General features: G+C 35.3%; 1 protein-coding gene across 3 annotated transcripts in view; it reads left to right on the top strand.

The window, feature by feature from the left end:
* Positions 1-19,452, top strand: part of LOC149774968 (influenza virus NS1A-binding protein homolog) — a 99,050-nt gene that overhangs the window by 67,556 nt on the left and 12,042 nt on the right. For all 3 annotated transcript variants that reach the window (XM_089944599.1, XM_089944597.1, XM_089944598.1), the window contains exons 6-9: positions 3,735-3,848; positions 7,203-7,341; positions 11,014-11,229; positions 17,811-18,056. In XM_089944599.1, the coding sequence (XP_089800725.1) occupies positions 3,735-3,848; positions 7,203-7,341; positions 11,014-11,229; positions 17,811-18,056 (715 nt within the window). The remainder of the gene's footprint in view (positions 1-3,734; positions 3,849-7,202; positions 7,342-11,013; positions 11,230-17,810; positions 18,057-19,452) is intronic.

The raw sequence follows: 19,452 nt of genomic DNA, 5'->3' as shown, positions 1-19,452 counted from the left end.
CCATCATTGAATTTATCTAAGGGAATATGATATGTAAGTTAATTCAAATTAAGAAGTTTTTCTTTTGATAAATTGTCCAAAAATAATATGGGATCAAATTTGGTGGATGAGATAATGCAGAGTAACCATATGGACAAAGTTTGATTTCAGTAAAACACAAAATACTCCTGTACAACAGTTCGAAGTCTTTGAAAATAAACTTGTTAGGGTTGTAAGAACAGTGTGAGAGGAATAGACCATGTCCAAAATGACTTAAGAACCTTGAGAGAAAAACCTACTTAAGAGGCCGCTCAATTTTGTTTTGGGGTTTGGGATATATCCCCTGTTGGATGGGTTAAATAATCAGGCTATGATCCTTTTAGACTGTCTCTCAGGTAGTTTTTCCTGATAACTCGTACAGCTCATAGTTTGCACTTGGGCTTTTGGTGGGTCGAAAAGAGGTCAAAGCTACTAACTGAAAGAAAAAAAACCCTTTCCTTATCATAACTTGTGCTGTCCACCATTGTGTATACCTTGTATGGACAAATATAAAAACTGTCATGGAAACAATTTTTCAAAAAGTTGTGGGTTTTTGTAAATGATTTTCAGAAATGTAAAAGTCGTGTATTTCCTGAAAAATATGTAGAATAATATATTTAGATTGTTTGAATAAAAATCTTTGAAATATTGTTAAGAACATTTTGCTCATCACCATGTTAGCAAGCACCTGAAATGGGCAAAATGAGTCCGCTAAATTACTGTACATGCACAGTGAGTCAGCAAAATTACTGTACATGCACAGTGAGTCAGCTAAATTACTGTACATGCACAGTGTATCAGCTAAATTACTGTACATGCAAAATGAGTCAGCTAAATTACTGTACATGCACAATTAAAAGTAGAGTCCAACTGCAAATAACATAGAACCTGGCATTCTGTCACATAATGCACCAGCAAATCAGGCTTTATGTTGTTTGTTTTACTGATTACTCGCAACAAACTGCATAGATCCAGTTCTGCCTGCACATTATGCAACTGTAGGACTGGGTCTGTCCAGTTTGTATTAATTTTTTATTTATGCTAGGACATTGTAGAGAAAATGTTCATATATTCACTGTGGAGACAGTTTGCAACAGATAGTAAAATACCCCACTCAAAGTCTTTACCAACATTTTGCAGGTAACTCTGATAAAAATAGATTACATACTTAGGTAGGAAAGTTGTTTATGAACAGGTTATGTCATTGTTTTAAAAGTTTCATCTTGATCATGGCACCACCTTTAAGAACTTCTGGCTCCATTACTGGCAAGCTGCGCTCCATGCAGGGAATTAGGTTCTCAGCAACTGCCTTATGAATTTTCAAGTCCTTGTTTTGTTGATTTGGTCCATCTAGTAATTAACTGCTTGTATTTACTGAAACACATTTCCCTGGTACTGTTGGGTTAAAAATGAATATAGTAATTTAATGAAAAAAGTTCACACTTTTCTACAGCATTTCAAATAAATCGAGTATTACAGTTAACTTTCAAACACTTACAACTGGCTGATGTGTTTGGTCAGATATTTCCCCATTTCAGTTACAACATACAGTGCATGTGGTATTGTGAAGGCATATGTATTGCTCATTAGCCAATGAGATTTTGTGTAATCTAGTCCTGGTCATTAATACGCTTGACTATTACATTTGTGTATGAAATTCAAACAGCTTCTTGATCAGGAATATAACTTAATTAGCTATACTTTCTGGGATGAGTTGGAAATGTTGTTTATTCAGTTGGAATTTTAGTTTCTTGCTGCAGCTATACAGACAGCATTATGTCCCATTCCTTTATGTACCTTTTCTTTTCTTTCTGTTTGGTTGCACTAGTCTAAGGACTACATTCTAGCAAACCTCCACAAGTCCCTCAACATTTTTACTGGTTATGAGTGCCCAGACTAGCATAGATGTTGAACGATGTTGAATGTCATTTTTGTGGCACACTCCAAAAATTACTCTTTCTTATCCCCCCCCCCCCCATCGCCATCATTCTTTTCCAACAAAGCTGTAAGGTATTTGGACCTCAGATTGGTTACTCAATTTGTCCTAAGGCTAAATAAAATCTTGTGTGCACAAGTTTCTACCATTAGTTTGTGTCCTGGTTGCTATTGAACTTGGGACCAAAAGGGTGAGAGTTTGATTTCCACATTGGATTATCCATGATAGGCTTCTTTTGGAATGTCCTTCGATATGCAGGGCACTTGTCTCTTATTGCCTTGGCACAGTATTTCCTTCCATGTGCTCTCTCTGTCACACAGGGAGCATATGAAGCAGGGAACCAGACTACTCTGCTTGATGAATCAGACTGGCCAAGTTTCTTGTAGTTGTTCTCGTAATAAAAATGTTTAGAATTATGTTCTTTCTGGTTTTTACAAAAGGTATTAGACTTTCATTAAATATAATTGAAATTTTGTACAACATTGAAAAGGAGTTTGTTGTTATCACATGACTAATGGAGTTCCGATGTCATTGTTTAAGATTTGTGAAGTCATGTGACTATTAACGCAAATGTCTAGTACCGGGTCAGGTTTCATCTGTGCTGAGTTTCGTCTAGTCTGTCAGTGGATTAAAGACATACCGTTTATAATACTTGCTATTTTTGGTAAAAAGAAATAATTTCCCTATTAATTTCATGCAGATATAAGTCGATATAACATAGTTTAAATTTGCTAGGCCCACTGGTAAGCTATCTTACCGTGGTGGCAGATTCCAATTTTTTTTATATGTAATTGCTCAGAACCCAAACTCCATCCTAAATGTCCATATGTGAAAAATGGGGTTGGAATATTTGGAGGAAAATTGGATTAGAAAAATGTAAAATCTCTGAGCTGATCTTTGGTGCGAAATTATTACATAGTGACCACAGGGGCTCATATCGCTGCTTAAAATTGACCTATCATACATGTACTATATAATAACTACAAGGGAGGACACTTCTCTCCTTTCTCGCATGACCCATTTAAGAATAAACGCTGTTATTTCAAGCCACATTTCACGTAGCATAATCAATTTGGTATCAATGTTTAGCTCAGGCATTCGACTATGTATCCCTATCAAAAGTTTGACTTAATATCATACCTTTAAGGAATGCCAAATCATTTTCCCATGGTACTGCTTGACATGTACCTGATCGTGCCCACTTAATATGCAAAAACAAAGCGTTGAATGGAAAACTGTCCTATCATTGGTTAAAAGAAAATGACGTCCTGTATTTATTTATAACTTATTTTCAGTTGGCCAGTGAGAAGCTTTTTGTTGGCAGAAGGGATGGTCTCTCATGACAGGTTTACTGTATTTCTATCCCTCCAGTTTGTCCATCTCTCCATTTCACCTTTTATTTCTGTAATTTTTATTCCACTTGAGATAAATTGATGAAAAGGTACACTTGGGTGTTTAAAGTGCTCTCTGTTACGGATCATTGCCATCTCAACTCTGTCTGTGTGTGTTTGAGTCTTGGATTCGGCCAATGTGGGTATGTGAGAAAGCTTGCCAGTAACTTCTCGAGGGTTGGTGGTTCTTTCCGGGGTTTTCCTGGAATCTTCCTCGATCAATAATACTGACCACCATGTATAGCATATCGTGTGCTGAAAAATGGCGTTAAACCACACAACACCAACAACACCAACACTTGGGTATTATTTGCTTGTAGTGTTTTGAGGTGGGTGGTGTGACCCATCTTCCTTGGTGTTTGTGTTCTATAAGAACTTTCTGTTTGTAGGTGAATGTTCTGTACTTGAACCAGAGTAACCAGCTGAGGGACTGTGCAGATATGGATGACCAAAATCTAAAGGAAAGCCTTGTTGCCCAGGATTATAAGAAACAGAAGAAAAAGGTAAGAACCGTATATAATCAGTATTTGTAGATAAAGTAATAAAATAAGGGTAGCCACAGGAGAATGTGTTGGAGTGATAAATAGCTGCAAGAGAATAGAATATTGACATTGCAGTACAGCAGTATATCTGGCTGCAAGAGAATATAGTACAGTAATATCTGGTTTCAAGAGAATATAGTACAGTGATATCTGGTTGCAAGAGAATATAGTACATTGATATCTGGTTGCATAAAAATATAGTACAATGATATCTACAAGAGAATATAGTATTGTGATATCTGGTCAGAAGAGAATATAGAACAGTGATACATGGTCGCAGGAGAATATAGTACAGTGATACCAGTGATAGCCAAATGCTCCAATAGTCACCAACCAGAAACTGCATTGAAGTAATTAAATGTCTTAGATCATTATTATGGTTAGGTTTTTGATGCTTCATTTCCATATGACTGATTAGTTGTTTCTATCATGATAAAAATTCTGTTTTTACATTTTTCCTACAAGAACAAACAAATAATAGGACATGTGGATACAACCATGCAGAATGCCATAATTTGTTAAAATTTAAGATTTGACGTTAATCCACATATTTCATTTCAACAATACGCCGAGATCAGATTAATTAGAAACAATTAAGAAACTTCCACTGTTAATGACAAAATCATAATTTGACCTGCACCTTTCCCACAATGAAATTGACCTGGTCTTCTGATGATAATTTTATAACAATGTTTATATTGGTCACTGTCTTTATTTCTGTTGAACATCCACTCATGCTCATTCTTTATTAGGGAGAGACCATTTCAATTTCCAAAGGGTTATATTATTTGAAACAATTTTATCTTGTGATGAATGGAAGAATCAAAAAATACCCAAGTTGCAAAGGACAATAAGTTAAATGACCAGTCTGATACAGTACAAAGAATTGAACTGAAGTTCTTAGCCTGTGTAGATGTTAATTCAGCCTTGTGTCTGGGTCATTACTTTTTAAGGACAAAACAAACGATTTGTATATAAATGTAAATTCAGCCTTTTGTAAACTGAAAAAGTACAGTAGTATCAGTACAGTTTTCATGGCATTGCCACCATGTTAACATTATCTAAAATTTGAATTGGCATAGCTATTACTTAGTCTATATTAGAACTAGGAAATGTATATGATCATCTGATAATGATGTAGATAAATTGGCTTTGCTCTCCCTCCCTCTCTTTCTCTTTCTCTCCTCTCACTCGCTGTCTAAAGAGTATGATTGCAGGGGTCATATACAGTAAGCCACGCCCATTTGATAGAGACCATGTCCACTCTGCGGTGGTCATCCTCGACATGTCTCTGAGAAAGTGTGGTATGCAGAGCAATTTGCTGCAAGCTGCCATGGCAACTACATCAGAACGTGTGGAGAGGTGGTGGATTTTTTAAAAAATAATCATCTCCACTCTCCCCACCACCACTGTAATATGCGGAGTTCCAAAAATACAAGTGAACTATAATGTAGTATGGCTGCAAAAGTATCCAATATGGTTATATCTGGCTGCAAGATAATACAGTACAGTGATATCTGGTTGCAAAAGAATCCAGTTTAGTGATATCTGGCTGCAACAAAATTTAGTGCATTGATATCTGATTGCAAGAGAATATAGTATAATGATTTTTGGCTGCAGAAAAATTGAGTATGGTTGTATCTCACTGCAAGAGTATAGTGCAGTGATATCTGGTTGCAAGAGAATCCAATATGGTGATACCTGGCTGCAAGAAAATAAACAATAGCACAGCAATGTCTTGCTGCAAGTAAATGTAATTATGAGTTCTGGCTGCAAGTTGTTATAGTAGTGATATCTAGCTGCAGGAGAATATAGCACAGTACAGTGGTATCCATCTTCGCTAGCCAAGGTTCTGATAACCCTGTCTACACCTTGGTGTAATGAGCAGACATTTCTGTGCTTTGGGTTTTTGAATATCATTGGATAAGGCAGCAACCACCACATCCAGGCAAAATTAAGTTGTACAAATTTGGATACTGTTCCTATGTGATCGAGACAAGGGGAGCACACAACTTGAATGGACTGATAAATAAGCATTTTTCCATTGCCAGTCCATGTTTGCACAAGTGTCTTTCCCTCATATACACCTGTAATGGCTTCACCCTGGTACATGGTCATACTTTCGATGATGAATTTAGAAAGTATCCTTTTTAGGTCAATTGCTTCCACTGTTTTCAGTCAATATACAATGCACTACATTATCTGTAAGTTGGTATTTCATACTAAGGGAGGCAACTCGTGAAATCCAAGAGATGTCGCTAGGACAAAGCATTGCTGTATCTGTACGATTCATCAAGGTTATCGGAACCTTGGCAAGTGAAGATGAGTGGTATCTGGCTGGCTATGTAATGATTTATACTTTGGTGAATTTTGCATTAAAAACTTTGTTTAATAAAATTTGTTTTTAGTGAGGACTAAAAAATAATGAAATTATTTGTCTAAAACAAAACAATTAGGATTTGTAAAATGGTTAAATGATTGGTATAATTAAAGGCAGGGAAACTGAAAATTTAGACATACATGACTTTGAGTTAAGCTATCATTCTTCGGAACAAAAGTTGCACGAAAACAGTTCACGTAAGTTGGGAGTTAGCTGTTAAGTATAGTCCAGCAATATCTGGCTGCATTAGAACATGTTACAGATCTGGCTGCAAGTGAATTTCTTGTTTACTGTGATATCTTGTTGCAATAGAATCCAATATGGTGATATCTGGTTGCAGGAGAATATAATAAAATGATATCTGGTTGCATATGAATATATTAGTGATATCTGGTTGCAAGAGAATCCTGTATGGCAATACCTGGTTGCATAAGAATATAATACAATGATATATGGTTGCAAGAAAATATAGTACTTTAATATCTGGTTGGAGCAGAATCCAGTATGATGATGTCTAGTCTGTTTGCAAGAGAATATAGTATAGTGATATATGGTTGGAAGAGAACAAAGTAGCCAGTATGATGTCTGGCTGCAAGAGAATATAGTACACTGATATCTGGTCGCAAAAGAGAATACAGTACAGTGATATCTGGTTATATAAGAATCCAGCATGGTGATGTCTAGATGCATGAGAATATAGTACAGTGATATCTGGTTGCAAAAGAATATAGTTCAGTGATACCTGACAGCAAGAGAGTATAATACAGTGATATCTGGTTGCAAGAGAATCCAGTACAGTGATACCTGGTTGCAAGAAAATACACATGGAGCACAGAATACAGTGTAATTGTTTTTTTTATAAACCAAACCATGCTGTTTTCTTATGGCATGGAGTTTAATTGCACATTAATGAAAAGTTTAAATTTTTCTTTTAGACCGAGGCACAGAAACAAAAGGAATGGAACAATTATCAATGTGAAATTGGAAACACCAACTTCAGAAAATTTCATATTAGCCCAGAGAACCCTGTGCAACAACAGGAATGGTCAATTGTGGCAAGCTACAAAACAAAAGGTAGATCTGCCTTATTATTTTTGACATTGAATCAATCTGTTTATCACAGAATGCATTTTTGGGATTACCATATTTACTGTATATATTGGGACATGATAAAATAATTATTTTTTTTCCTGTCCCAGAACTTATGGTGAAACTTTTTTCACCTAGGTCATATGTCCTAAGACTTAAGAAAAGAAATAAATTTGTATTGCATTTGTGCTCCCCCCCTCCCACTGCACATTGCAATAAAATAGATATAGAAAATGGTTATTTGATAATAAAAAGAAAGAAACTAACCTTGTATTGTTATCATTTATTCCTTTTTATCAACATGAGTATTAAAGAATAAAATATATCCCTCCGAAATCCATATGTAGCGTAGGTTTTCATACTTAGCATATATCGCTTATGTCTGATAATCCATGCCGCATTGTTAATTGATAAAAATACTGAGAAACAGATTGTGTTTGGTTGTGCTAAAAGGTTTGAATATGTTATCCGACTGAAAACTGGATCCAACGAAATCGCATATAGGGAAGCAATCAACCAATATCTTGAAGACAACTGTCTCACAACTTACAACTAAAAAAAACCAATGTGTCCCAGAACATACATTGCGCACAAAAAAAATTACCTTTAAAATTAATTTATCGTGTCCCAACATATATAGTAAATAAGGTACTTCTGAATGCATCCATACAAATATGGTTCCAAGAGATTTTTGTCTAGCTGGATGCATCATGTCCTGGACACCTTTCACTCCAAATCTCAAACTTTTACTACTTGTTGCAGAGGTTTACCTGTATGTGTGCAGTTCAGCCTGGTCTGCTTTAGATCTCAGGCCAAAACGTCTTAAATTGGACACAAAACTCTGGTTCTGAAATCAGGAATATTTGACTTTAAAAAATAGGATCTCAAAAGTAAGGTTTTCCCCCCCATTATTTTAAATGCAAGTAGAAATTCTGTTATTTGGTATAATTGAACTACACCGGCCTACTTTTCTCCAATACTTCCAACTTTAGTCTATCATAAATGATGTTGACTTTACAAAGTAAGAAAGAGGGTTCAGCCTCATGATCCATAAACCTGGCATGCAGGGTTATTGATGTGAACCCTTTGTTTTAATCAACACAACTTTCCTGGAGAAGCTACTGTGTACAACAGTTGTTTTACTTCATAATTATTTTTCTGTGTCATATAATTTACTAAAAATTGGAAAAGTTTCCAGCGTGCGAGTTAATTATAGATGGCTTCGACTGTATGTAGCTGAACTCAGACTTTGGTTTCAGTTCATTCATTGTTACCTCCCTTAATAGGAACTTTTTTTGTAAGTGTAGGTTTTATATTCAGTCCAGCATGAAACTGATTGCTAACAAGAGTTAATGGTCAGTTATGGTCAAAGTCTTCCAACTTTAAATTTGTCTTGCTTTGAATAAAACATGCATATTAAAAATCTGTTGTGCTGGTAAAATTTACTCCAACCAAATTCCTGAAATTTATCGTTAAATGTACTGAGGAGCTGGATTGTCCAATATTACCTCAACTAAGGCTTGTTTGCTGTGTGAGTGTGATGTCGTTCAAGAGTGTCCTGATCAGCTGACTGGCTTTGTCAGTAACAATGCTATCACTTTCCTTTTCTTTAAATTTACTAATGATGGCAGACACAGAAAATTGGGATCAACCAATCATACTTTTTTAAACAGTATTATGAACAGGTTTCCCAGCAAACCTCACCATCCATTCTAATTATGTATTTCAGCATATATCACAAACTATCATATCATCAGGAATCATTTGAGTAAGAGATGTATGCCTATTGTTGAGATGGTCATTTGGTGGTGGTGGGTTGGGGATGAGAGAGTATGTTGAAATATAAGTTGTCCCTTTTATCATGGTGGACATGTGTATCTTGCACTTCAAGCATAAACAGCTGCATGGTTTTTCCTTCCAATAAACAGGATGGCTCTTCTCCTGAATAAATTATTACCATTTTGACTGTAGAGGCAAGTTAAGCGCTTTGCATTTTTTCGCCATAAGAATTGACAGCCACATTTGTCTAGTGCTGCTAAATATGTAACCATTCATGAACAATTCATTTGCATGAAAATTGTGTTGACAAATCAAGATTTGGCTATTACTTTTGCACAAGCAGCAACCACCTGTAAACTTTCTTTTGACGTCCATGCATCCCAAGACTACCATATTTAAGTATTATAACGGGTAGATTTTATTCCAGTTTTTCCTATTTCAGGGTACACTTTTGATAGTAACAGAAAAGGTTGGTTGTTTTTTGGTCAGTCTGACAGGATTATGGCATTAATGCTACCTACACACATCACAGCCATGTCAAATATTGAATTCATTGCATTTCAGCTGCATTGATATTGCCCTTATTTGATAATAATTCTAACAAACCTCATAGCCCTGCTCTTGGATGCCATATATTAAAAAATTTCATTTGAGTTCACCACTCTGGTGGCCTAGTTGTTAGAGCGTCTGCCTCAGATGTGGGAGGTCGCAGGTGCAAACCTCCAGCCACGTCATACCAAAGACATTGCACTAACAGCTGCCTCACTAAGTACTCAACGTTAAGAGGTTTGTGTTAGGACTGGTCGGCATGGTGTCAGGATAATGTGACTGGGTGGGACATCACGCTATCTGTCTACAGCATGATGCTCCTATGCTACGTTTGAATACATTTATTCATGATGCAATAGAAATTCATAGTAAAAATGAAAATGGTGTTTTCAGGTATGGAAGATTCAGAAACACCCTACCCCCATATGCCATATTTATGTGTCATGAGGTATTACCCTAGTTCTGAGCTCTTTAACCTCAGCACCATTCATGATCAATCAAAGTGGGTGTTGTTATTGACAAGAAGAAAGATGTAATTGTATTGACTTTTTAATTAGGTTAAAAATAGTGAAAAAGTGTCATTTTTGAGACCATTTTTTTTAAGGCTGAAATATACTTACTGCAGAACCAGACTGTGTCCAGATTTGATTGAGACTTTTTACATTATATCTCAAGCAGACCAGTCCGATCTGCACACTGAAGGTTTGCAATAAGTAAATGTTTGAGGTTTGAAGTAAAAAGAGGCTAGGACATGAAAACCTTGGGTCCAATCAACCCCAGCCCCACTGCCCAACAAAAAATGGTCTCATATTTTCATCATTATGCACATGCATTGGTGAAGTAGCCAATGATACAAAATTGTCTTTTGAATAATTAAGTATCCAGCAAAAGAAAAATCTCTTGGAAATAGATGTGTTTGATGCAATCAGAAGTTATCCCAAATGTGTTTCTTATTCATATTTCAGGTGAAAATAAAATAAAATAAAATCTCCAGGGGAAATGGAGTTGCAAGAAGATGCAAGAACTAGAAAAAACTTGACATAACAATTTTCATAATATATGCAGTCAATCACATTGTAAAAATGTTTATAGAAAGCATCCTATTGACAGATTGCTTTTGCATATCACTGTTAAGCACATGTTGCTGAAGTGATCAATCTTGGACCTGCTTATTCCTTGATATACTAAATTTCCTACCTTGCCTGCACTATCATTTAGTGTTATCTTCAGGCTGCTTGCAGGGGAAGTACAATATTCCCCAGAATCCTTATAGCATGATCGTGTCACAGTGTAAATATGTATTTTATATATATATATCTTATTTTGCAGATCGCATGTACATGGCCATTGCCGTGTTAAATGGAACTTTGACTGCACTCTCTGTGCACTACCAGTCTCCCCAATCTAAGCTTCCAAAGGAGACAGCATCACCCAAATCTGAGATGCCAATAAGCCGGCGTGTTTCCTTGATCCAACTTGCTGTATTGAGCAATCCACGCTGTGCCTTTGGGTTAAAGGTCATCGATGGCAAGCTTTTTGCATGTGGTTAGTAATTGAGTTCTTTTTTTTTATTGTTCGGCTTGTGAACAGCAGACAGTGAGATATAGATGTTTGGGTTTGTATGCATCTTAAACTTATTAATTTATCTTTGTCTGACTGTACATTTGTCCGTATGTGTATATGCACAAGTTTTACTTTTGTCAGATTCTTAGGCAAACAAGTGCTATGATGTACCCAACCCATTGATAACTTTTTGAACACTTGATACAAATCTTTAAAAAAAAAAAACCTTTCCTTTAAAAACCTGTGCTGTGGGGGTAATAAAATGAAGACTGCTGAATAAGCAAGTGCACAAATTACAGAGAGATGTTTGAAAATTATAGAATGGATTTCCTTCCTGGCTAGACATTGCCAAGGGGTTACTGTTCATTGGTCTACTACTTGCTTTATAATTGCTTTAGAAATAATTGTTATTGACATGCTTTTTCACTTTTTTGTATAAATTTCCTTTATTCTCAAGATAACCAACTTTTGAATTGTCATTAAAAATGTTTCTCCATGAGGCATATACCATATATGTACCTGCGAAAACATTGTAAATTGTGTCACTGCTTTTGGTCAGTGAATGTGAATATATTCAATGTTATTTTTGATTCATAACAGAAACGGAATTCCTTTTTTCAAAAAGTAGGGACATTCATAAAAGAAAATCTCATTACAAATAAAATTCCTTTTTCTTAAACAACTAGGGACATTCATAAAAGAAAATACTGTCAGCATCAAAACTAATTATTTTTAAATTGTTCTGTTAATCAAAATATGAATGATGTGATTTTATTGCAAGTAAAAGTGAATTTCTGCTCATCCTCAAGCAATCCATTGAGTACCAATTCAGGAATTTTAAATTTACTACAAATTTTGGAACTTGCCTCTCCATAATTTATGTCAGACGTTTTTCATGCAGTAAGTGCCCCTTTCACTTGCTTCCCTTGTTATCTGTGATCATATCTGTGAAGCAGCATTTTGTTACCTAATAGTATCTATAGCAGTTCAATTGGTGTATTGAAATAAATTGACCTGACACTCTGCCATGACTGCTAGCTCTTGTGCAGGAAGGATTTGCATGCCTTTTAACTTTATTTTAATTTGGTCTCATTTATTTGATTTGATGCAAAAGATTTAATTAACATGATAATACCAAGCAGGTTTATTTTTAATTGGTTGAAACAATACAGCAGACACTTATGCAAATCGGAAATTAAAACAGTCCGCACTTAATTATGTTCTCATAGTTGTAACATTAGATGGACACATTTTACGTTTGAATAAGAGGGCATATCACATTTATGATGATAACACTGAGACTGAATTAAAAGAGATTGTACTTGACAAAACTTATTTGATCATTATTTCTTAAAGTGTTGCAAGTGTTTAAGGACTATCTAGTGATCTTGTCACTTACACTGATAGCTATGAATGGACTATCTATTGTCCCCAATTCTCCGAATTCCGGGGCCCCGAGTGGCCGAGTGGTCTAAAGCCCTCTCCGTTATGGATCACTGCCATCTCTCCTCCATCTGCGTGGGTTCAAGTCTCGGATTCAGCCTATATGGGTATGTGAGAAAGCTTGCCATTAGCTTCTTGTGGATTGGTGGTTCATCCCGGGGTTTTCCCGGGTTCTTCCTCCACCATTAATACTGGCCGCCATGTATAGCCTATCGTGTGCTGAAAAATGGCGTTAAACTCTACAACAACAACAATCTCCAAATTCCATATATGGTAAAGCTGATGATTGTTTGTAGATCATCATATGCTCTGTATGTCTCGTACTGTGTCTTGGTTGAGAGGTTCAGAATAAGATTTGCATGCTGCCAACCTGCAGTACTCACATTGAAACAATGTGACATGTTAAGGTATAACTTCCACTCCTGTTTTATTGACATTTTTAACTAAAAGACAAATTTGCGGTCATGGCGATTCTTGTAAGCATGTGTTTCCGTCATATGATATGAAGTGCCATTTATCATGTGTAAACTCTGCAAAGTTTTGCTAAGAGGTACTGCAGATGTAACTCAAGTGAAGAAGCTGGTAAACCCTCAACAAATCAATTGAAAAGACCGATGACTATAATGTTGGGGATTTAGAGATATAGACTTCAACTTGTGTGCTGTTAAAGAATGGTTGGTTATTTATTTGGGTTTTCATACAGACAACATGTAGAATACTATCAATAAAAGATATATCATTTTATTATATGGTTGTTCCATTCGGATTACACTATTGACCCATTTTATCAGATGAAGACCACCAGTTGGACTCATTTTTATCAGACCTGACTGAAACACTGTACATCTAGCACTTCTAGGCATGTCAAATGTTCAATAAATTGCAGATTCCTGAATTCTAATTTCTTTTGCAAGACTACTTTTTTCAAGGAAAAAAGTTGTCAAAAAATGGAAAAATTTAATATTTTCTAAAAGTTTCATAGGAAATAAATACGTATTTGAAATCTCAATAGGATAAAAACTAAAAGGATAATATTTATGGACTTTTCATGCATGTGATTTACTTTAAGTTGAGGACAAATGCTCCTTGAAATTTTTTACCTTTTTTGTGTTCAGTTTAAAATACTTAATTTTAATGTTTATAAACAAACCTGTTCAGTTTTGATGGACAGATGTAGCAGTATCTTGGAAATATGAATTAGTATAATGGAAATATGAATTAGTATAATGGAAATATGAATTAGTATAATGGAAATATGAACTGATATCGGAATGTGAACTAATATAATAGAAATATGAACTAATATCATGAAAATATGAACTGATATGGAAATGTGAACTAATACCATAGAAATATGTACTAATATGGAATATTAACTAATATTGACTTATGAACTAATATAATGGAAATGGAACTAATATTATGAAAATATGATCCAGAACCATTGAAATATAAATGTGGAAATAGGAACTAATATCATGGAAATTGGAAATAATCCATTGAAATGTGAAGTAATATGGATATAGGAACTAGAGTCATGGAAATATATGAAATAACATCATGGAAACTGATATGGAAATTGGAAGTGAAATCACTTGGATAGATGCAGAGTATTTAAATCAACACAAGTTCATGTTGTAAGTCATAAATTATGACCAGTGTATTTTTTTCCATACTAAACTGATATTGAGATCAGATTGATTGATTGATCGATTGTATTTTTATGGCACATGAGCACTGTTAGGCTATTTAGTGCCAGATAATGAGAATAGAAAATTGTTCAACAAAAAGTACTTTGAATTTTTGAAAATCAGTTTTTTGGCATTAAAATGATATATATATATCTCATAGCAGACAACATGGCAAACAGCATACATATGTGCATCATGTTTCAGGGTTACACAACATTTACAGAAAGAAAATCATACTTATGTGTAACTGTTTTCCTTGTTTAAAAAAAAATGCAAAAATTCTTCAGGCATCTTTATTCAGATAAGGAAACTATGCAATACATTCACTGATGGGGGCAATACCATTTTGCTAAGAATTAAATGCCTTGCGTGTAAAGCATGCTGCCATTGGATATCATGTGATGATTCAGTAAATCAAAAGCACGATTAATGTAACCAGTTAAGAAAGCAAACAAAAGGGCATTAACCTGCACACAAAACATGATTAAATGAGATACTGAATATTTCTCAATCCGTCTGAACTCTGGATGAAAAAGTCTGTTGTTATTGTAAAAATTGGTAATTGTCCTTTGACTGACATTGTTATCTGCAACATTCATAACTATCAACCAGCAATACATATCAGTGACCAAGATACAGTTGTCATCATGTGAGACTGTTCTCAGCCATATATATATAGCTGTCATCAAGTGAGACAGTTCTCAGCTGGCAAGATAGAGCTGTCGGCAGGTGAGACAGTTCTCAGCCAGCAAGATACAGTTATCTGCTTGCTGGTCATAGCATGGCAGCATTGTTAAGATTTTGTAATGAAAATTTGGTTAAAGCTTTTGGAAGGATTATTGTCCAAGTACAGTGAGACTGTTTCAGGATACAATTCATAGTTGAGATGGTGTTTCACTGTACAATTAATATGTGAGCCAGTGTTTCACTGAGTACAAATCATAGGTGAGTGTTTCACTGTACAATTCATAGTTGAGACACTGTTTCGCCCAGTACAATAGGTGAGACTGTTTCACTGAGTACAATTAATAGGTGAGACATTGTTGCAGTGAGTACAAATCATACTCAGGACAGTGCTTTAGTGAGCCTTTTTTATAGAAGCAGTGCTTTTACTAGTTATATTCATTTATTAGTCTCTTCAGCTCTTCTATGCTTGAAAATTAATGTGCTGGACTCGTTTGAAGAATTTATGTGATTTTGGGTGTGGTAATTTTATGTAAATCTGAGTCTTGATGCAGTAATAAACTGCTGACAAAATAAAGCTGAATTTATTTATCACTTTAATAACAGATGGCATGATCAGAATGGAGTCTGTGATGAAGGTAAGCATGAAGAATTGTGATCTTGTATCAACCATTTCATGCAAACTACTGTTGGTATAGAAGCTGGATGGGTGTAAACTAATTAGAGAGTCAGGGACTCTAGAAATAGCAACAGAGATACTTTGTGTCAGTCAGAGCTTTTAATGATAGACCAGCAGTCAGCTTCAGTACGGCAGACAGTTAATGATAGACCAGCTGTCATCATCAGTGTGGCAAACTGTTGACAATAGACCACCTGTTAGCATTGGTATGGCAAACTGTTAATGGTAGACCAGCTGTGAGCTTCAGTATGGCAGACTGTTAATGATAGACCAGCTGTCAGATTCAGTATGGCAGACAGTTAATGATAGACCAGCTGTCAGCATCAGTATGGCTTACTGTTAATGATAGACCAGCTGTCAGCATAAGTGTGGCAAACTGTTGACAATAGACCAGCTGTTAGCATTGGTATGGCAAACTGTTAATGGTAGACCAGCTGTCAGCTTCAGTATGGCAGACAGTTAATGATAGACCAGCTGTCAGCATCAGTATGGCTTACTGTTAATGATAGACCATCTGTCAGCATAAGTGTGGCAAACTGTTGAAAATTGAACAGCTGTCAGCACTGGTAAGGGCAAATATGGACAGGTGGCAAAAATTGTGGATTGGGCTTTGGGGAAATTGCTGATAGGCATCTGTATGAGGGTCAGCCGATATGTACAAGGAAGTAGGCATCTGTATGAGGGTCAGCCGATATGTACAAGGAAGTAGATGTATTTTGCAAACATGAAGACATGAAACATTTAGGTCTGCATGGTTTTCTAAAGTAGCAGAGCCCATGGAGTTTAAAACAGTTTCATGTAATCAACCAGAGAGTTTACAAATAATAAAGTAAATTTGTCTCTTATATACTTCATTTTTGTAATATTTGATTGCTTTTGTTATTGGACAAAACGTAGACATTAATATCAGATTGGTGTTCAGTAGTTTTCTTTATTTGGTCTTCAACATGTTCTCCTTTCACTCATTAAAATGGTAACTATTATGTAAAAACTGAAAAAGTACACATCATTTTGGAATTAGGAATAGTCCACATACTTGGTCTTGGAATATCCATTTTAGCTTGCTTACTATCCTTGTTGTATTATTGTAGATTACCAAAAACAAATCAGATACCCCGACTCCCAGGACTTCTCTAAATCTTGATTAGACCCCTCCCATATTCTAAGTGTGTTGAGCTTATCAAAAACAAGTGTTATCTAATATTCCTGAAGGTAACTAGGAGCATGTGGACGAAATGTGGCATTGTCATTTCTTGAAAGCCACTTGTAACTAGCTGATTTTCATTCCCCTGCTTGGACTGTATTTGTAGGTCCCTCCGCCTGGTGAATATTTTTTTCTTAATTGTATTGAAATGTATAAACTTTGCGTACCAAGCAAAGCATATGGCGAAAATAATAGTGAATTGTTCCTTGCTGACACCAGCTTGATAATGCATCACAGGTTTCATATATCAAGCAGTACCTATGTGATTGTCTGACATTTAATCTAAGCGTTGAGATTAATGTCATGTAAAAAAAAATGAGATCATTACTTTGTATTTTGATCCATTTTGTTCAAAGAGTTGGAAGCTGCTGTTTCTGTTGATATATGGAGTGAGTGTTTTTTTTTTTTACCCTGACACATCCCTAGTACTATGACATGAACTACAAACTTTGAAACTGTGGCAAAAAGTAAAATGGGTCGATGCTTGTCCAACTGTTGGTCTGTTTTCAGCTTTGATATTTTGATTGGGAAAAGTGTAGATTTTTGCAGCTTGGAGGTTAGAATGCTGGACTTTCAATTCAGAAGGTCACAGGTTCAAATCCTGTTCAAATCAGCCTGGTTGGCTGCTGTGGTTTGTCTCTGGGCAAGGCACATTGCTTCCATTGCTTGAACTATATGGTCTTTAATATGTTGATGTGCCATTAAATTTCATACAAAATATACTGTATTGGGATTAATATTGCACATCGATTTAGTTGATGACACATTTCAGGAACTACTTTTCTATAGAAGTTACAGCAGTCAAAGTGTGATGAACTGCACCACTATATTGTACTGGAATGTAATTTATAATATTTTACAGGTGGATATGAGCGTGGGGAATGTCTTAAATCCGTGGAGGAGTATGATCCTAAAGCTAACAAGTGGACTCCATTGGCCAACCTTAGAGGCCCACGAGGCCGTTTCAATATTGCAGAAATAGATGGGAAGATATACGTTGTTGGTGGATCAAATGGACATCAGGACATTCGTGGTGTGGACTGCTATGATCCTGCAACAGGAAAGTGGACTTCGGTTACATCAGCGCTGAGACCAAAAGCTTCCCCAGGTTGGTCACTGTTGTAGTTACAGGTTTTAATGATGTCTAACCTTTTGAGAAACAATGTGTGAAAGTAGTTTTTGTTTTTCTCTGCATATTTAGTTGTTTTATGAATATAATCACTTGAATTATTCAGGTAGTCCACTTCTAAAAATGTCATGATGAATAATACATTATGTCGTCATGAATGCTATTACATTTTTGCTTATTGTATTTTAGCATTATGAATTTGGGGAGAGATTGGACATGAAATGGATGTGACTTCTGTCTTGTGTTATATAAAGAAAAAGTCTTGTACAATTTTAATAATCATAATAACAGCCCTGTGTAAGATAATGATATAATAAACAAAGTATTTAAGACCTCAGCAAATATTGTGATATACAGCCTAGAGTAATTAGATTCACTGGATTTTTATCTCCAAGAAACGGATGTATTATCAATAATTGGGCAATATCATTTTGAAAAAAGTCTGAACATACTCATTTCTTGATATCTTTGACAAGAGGGAACTGGTCTTAAAGGTGTACACATTTTATAAAGTTTTTAAATACACTACATTATTAGTTTTGGATAATTAGTGCACAGAACAGGAACAATTTATTCCAAGTACTCATCCCTAGAATGAATGAGTTCTAATGGATACTTGCCCTAGTCATGACTATACTCAACACAGTACATGTAATCCAATTCACAACTTGCAACAAAACCAAAGGCACCAAATGCTGGCTTGATATTAAACATGGCCCAAATCATGAAAATTGTGTTTTAAATGAAGGCATTGAGATTAAAGCCTCACTAATATATGACCCCTTAGATAAATTCGAGATCAGGTTTGTTAATCAAGATATTGTAGTTTTACACCTAACTCGGTTTTGTAATGTTTTTTTTAAACGCTTTTTAATAATCTAGGTGTCATGTTTTGCTTTTTAGCAACCTCTCACATGTAATGTACATATGCAAGAAGTTAGTCGGCTTTCTTTGCAACATGTTACTAAGCTGTTTTGTAGAATGTGAAAGACATGTTTAATGTCTTGATGTTTGTGTTCTGCAATACTCACAAAATACCCCATTGAAGTTTTAAAAATGCAGCTAGTTTGAAATTGGAGTAAAATCCCAAATTCTTTCAGTTCTTATATAGAGCTTTGTTCTAGAGATTAATTTTCAGAGTTGTAGATAAAATGTGTAGGAAATTATTACATACATTTTCTGGAATCTGTAACATATATCTTAGCATTCAAGTTAATGTGACAGTTTGTTCAAAAGTTTCGAAATATACATCATCATTTCTTGCTTTCCATGCAACAGTCTCTGCCTGCATTATGTAGAATAAAATGCAAGTCATTGCTTGTTTACAGGTATTGCTGAACCAACATTTATTTACAATCTATTGTTTTGAAGAATA

This window comes from Sinohyriopsis cumingii, unplaced genomic scaffold (assembly GCF_028554795.1).
Source record: "Sinohyriopsis cumingii isolate HCF-2022 unplaced genomic scaffold, ASM2855479v2 utg000066l, whole genome shotgun sequence".
Taxonomy (NCBI): Eukaryota; Metazoa; Mollusca; class Bivalvia; order Unionida; family Unionidae; genus Sinohyriopsis; species Sinohyriopsis cumingii.
Note: the sequence above shows the minus strand (reverse complement) of the source record. Positions and strands in the feature narration are given on the sequence as shown.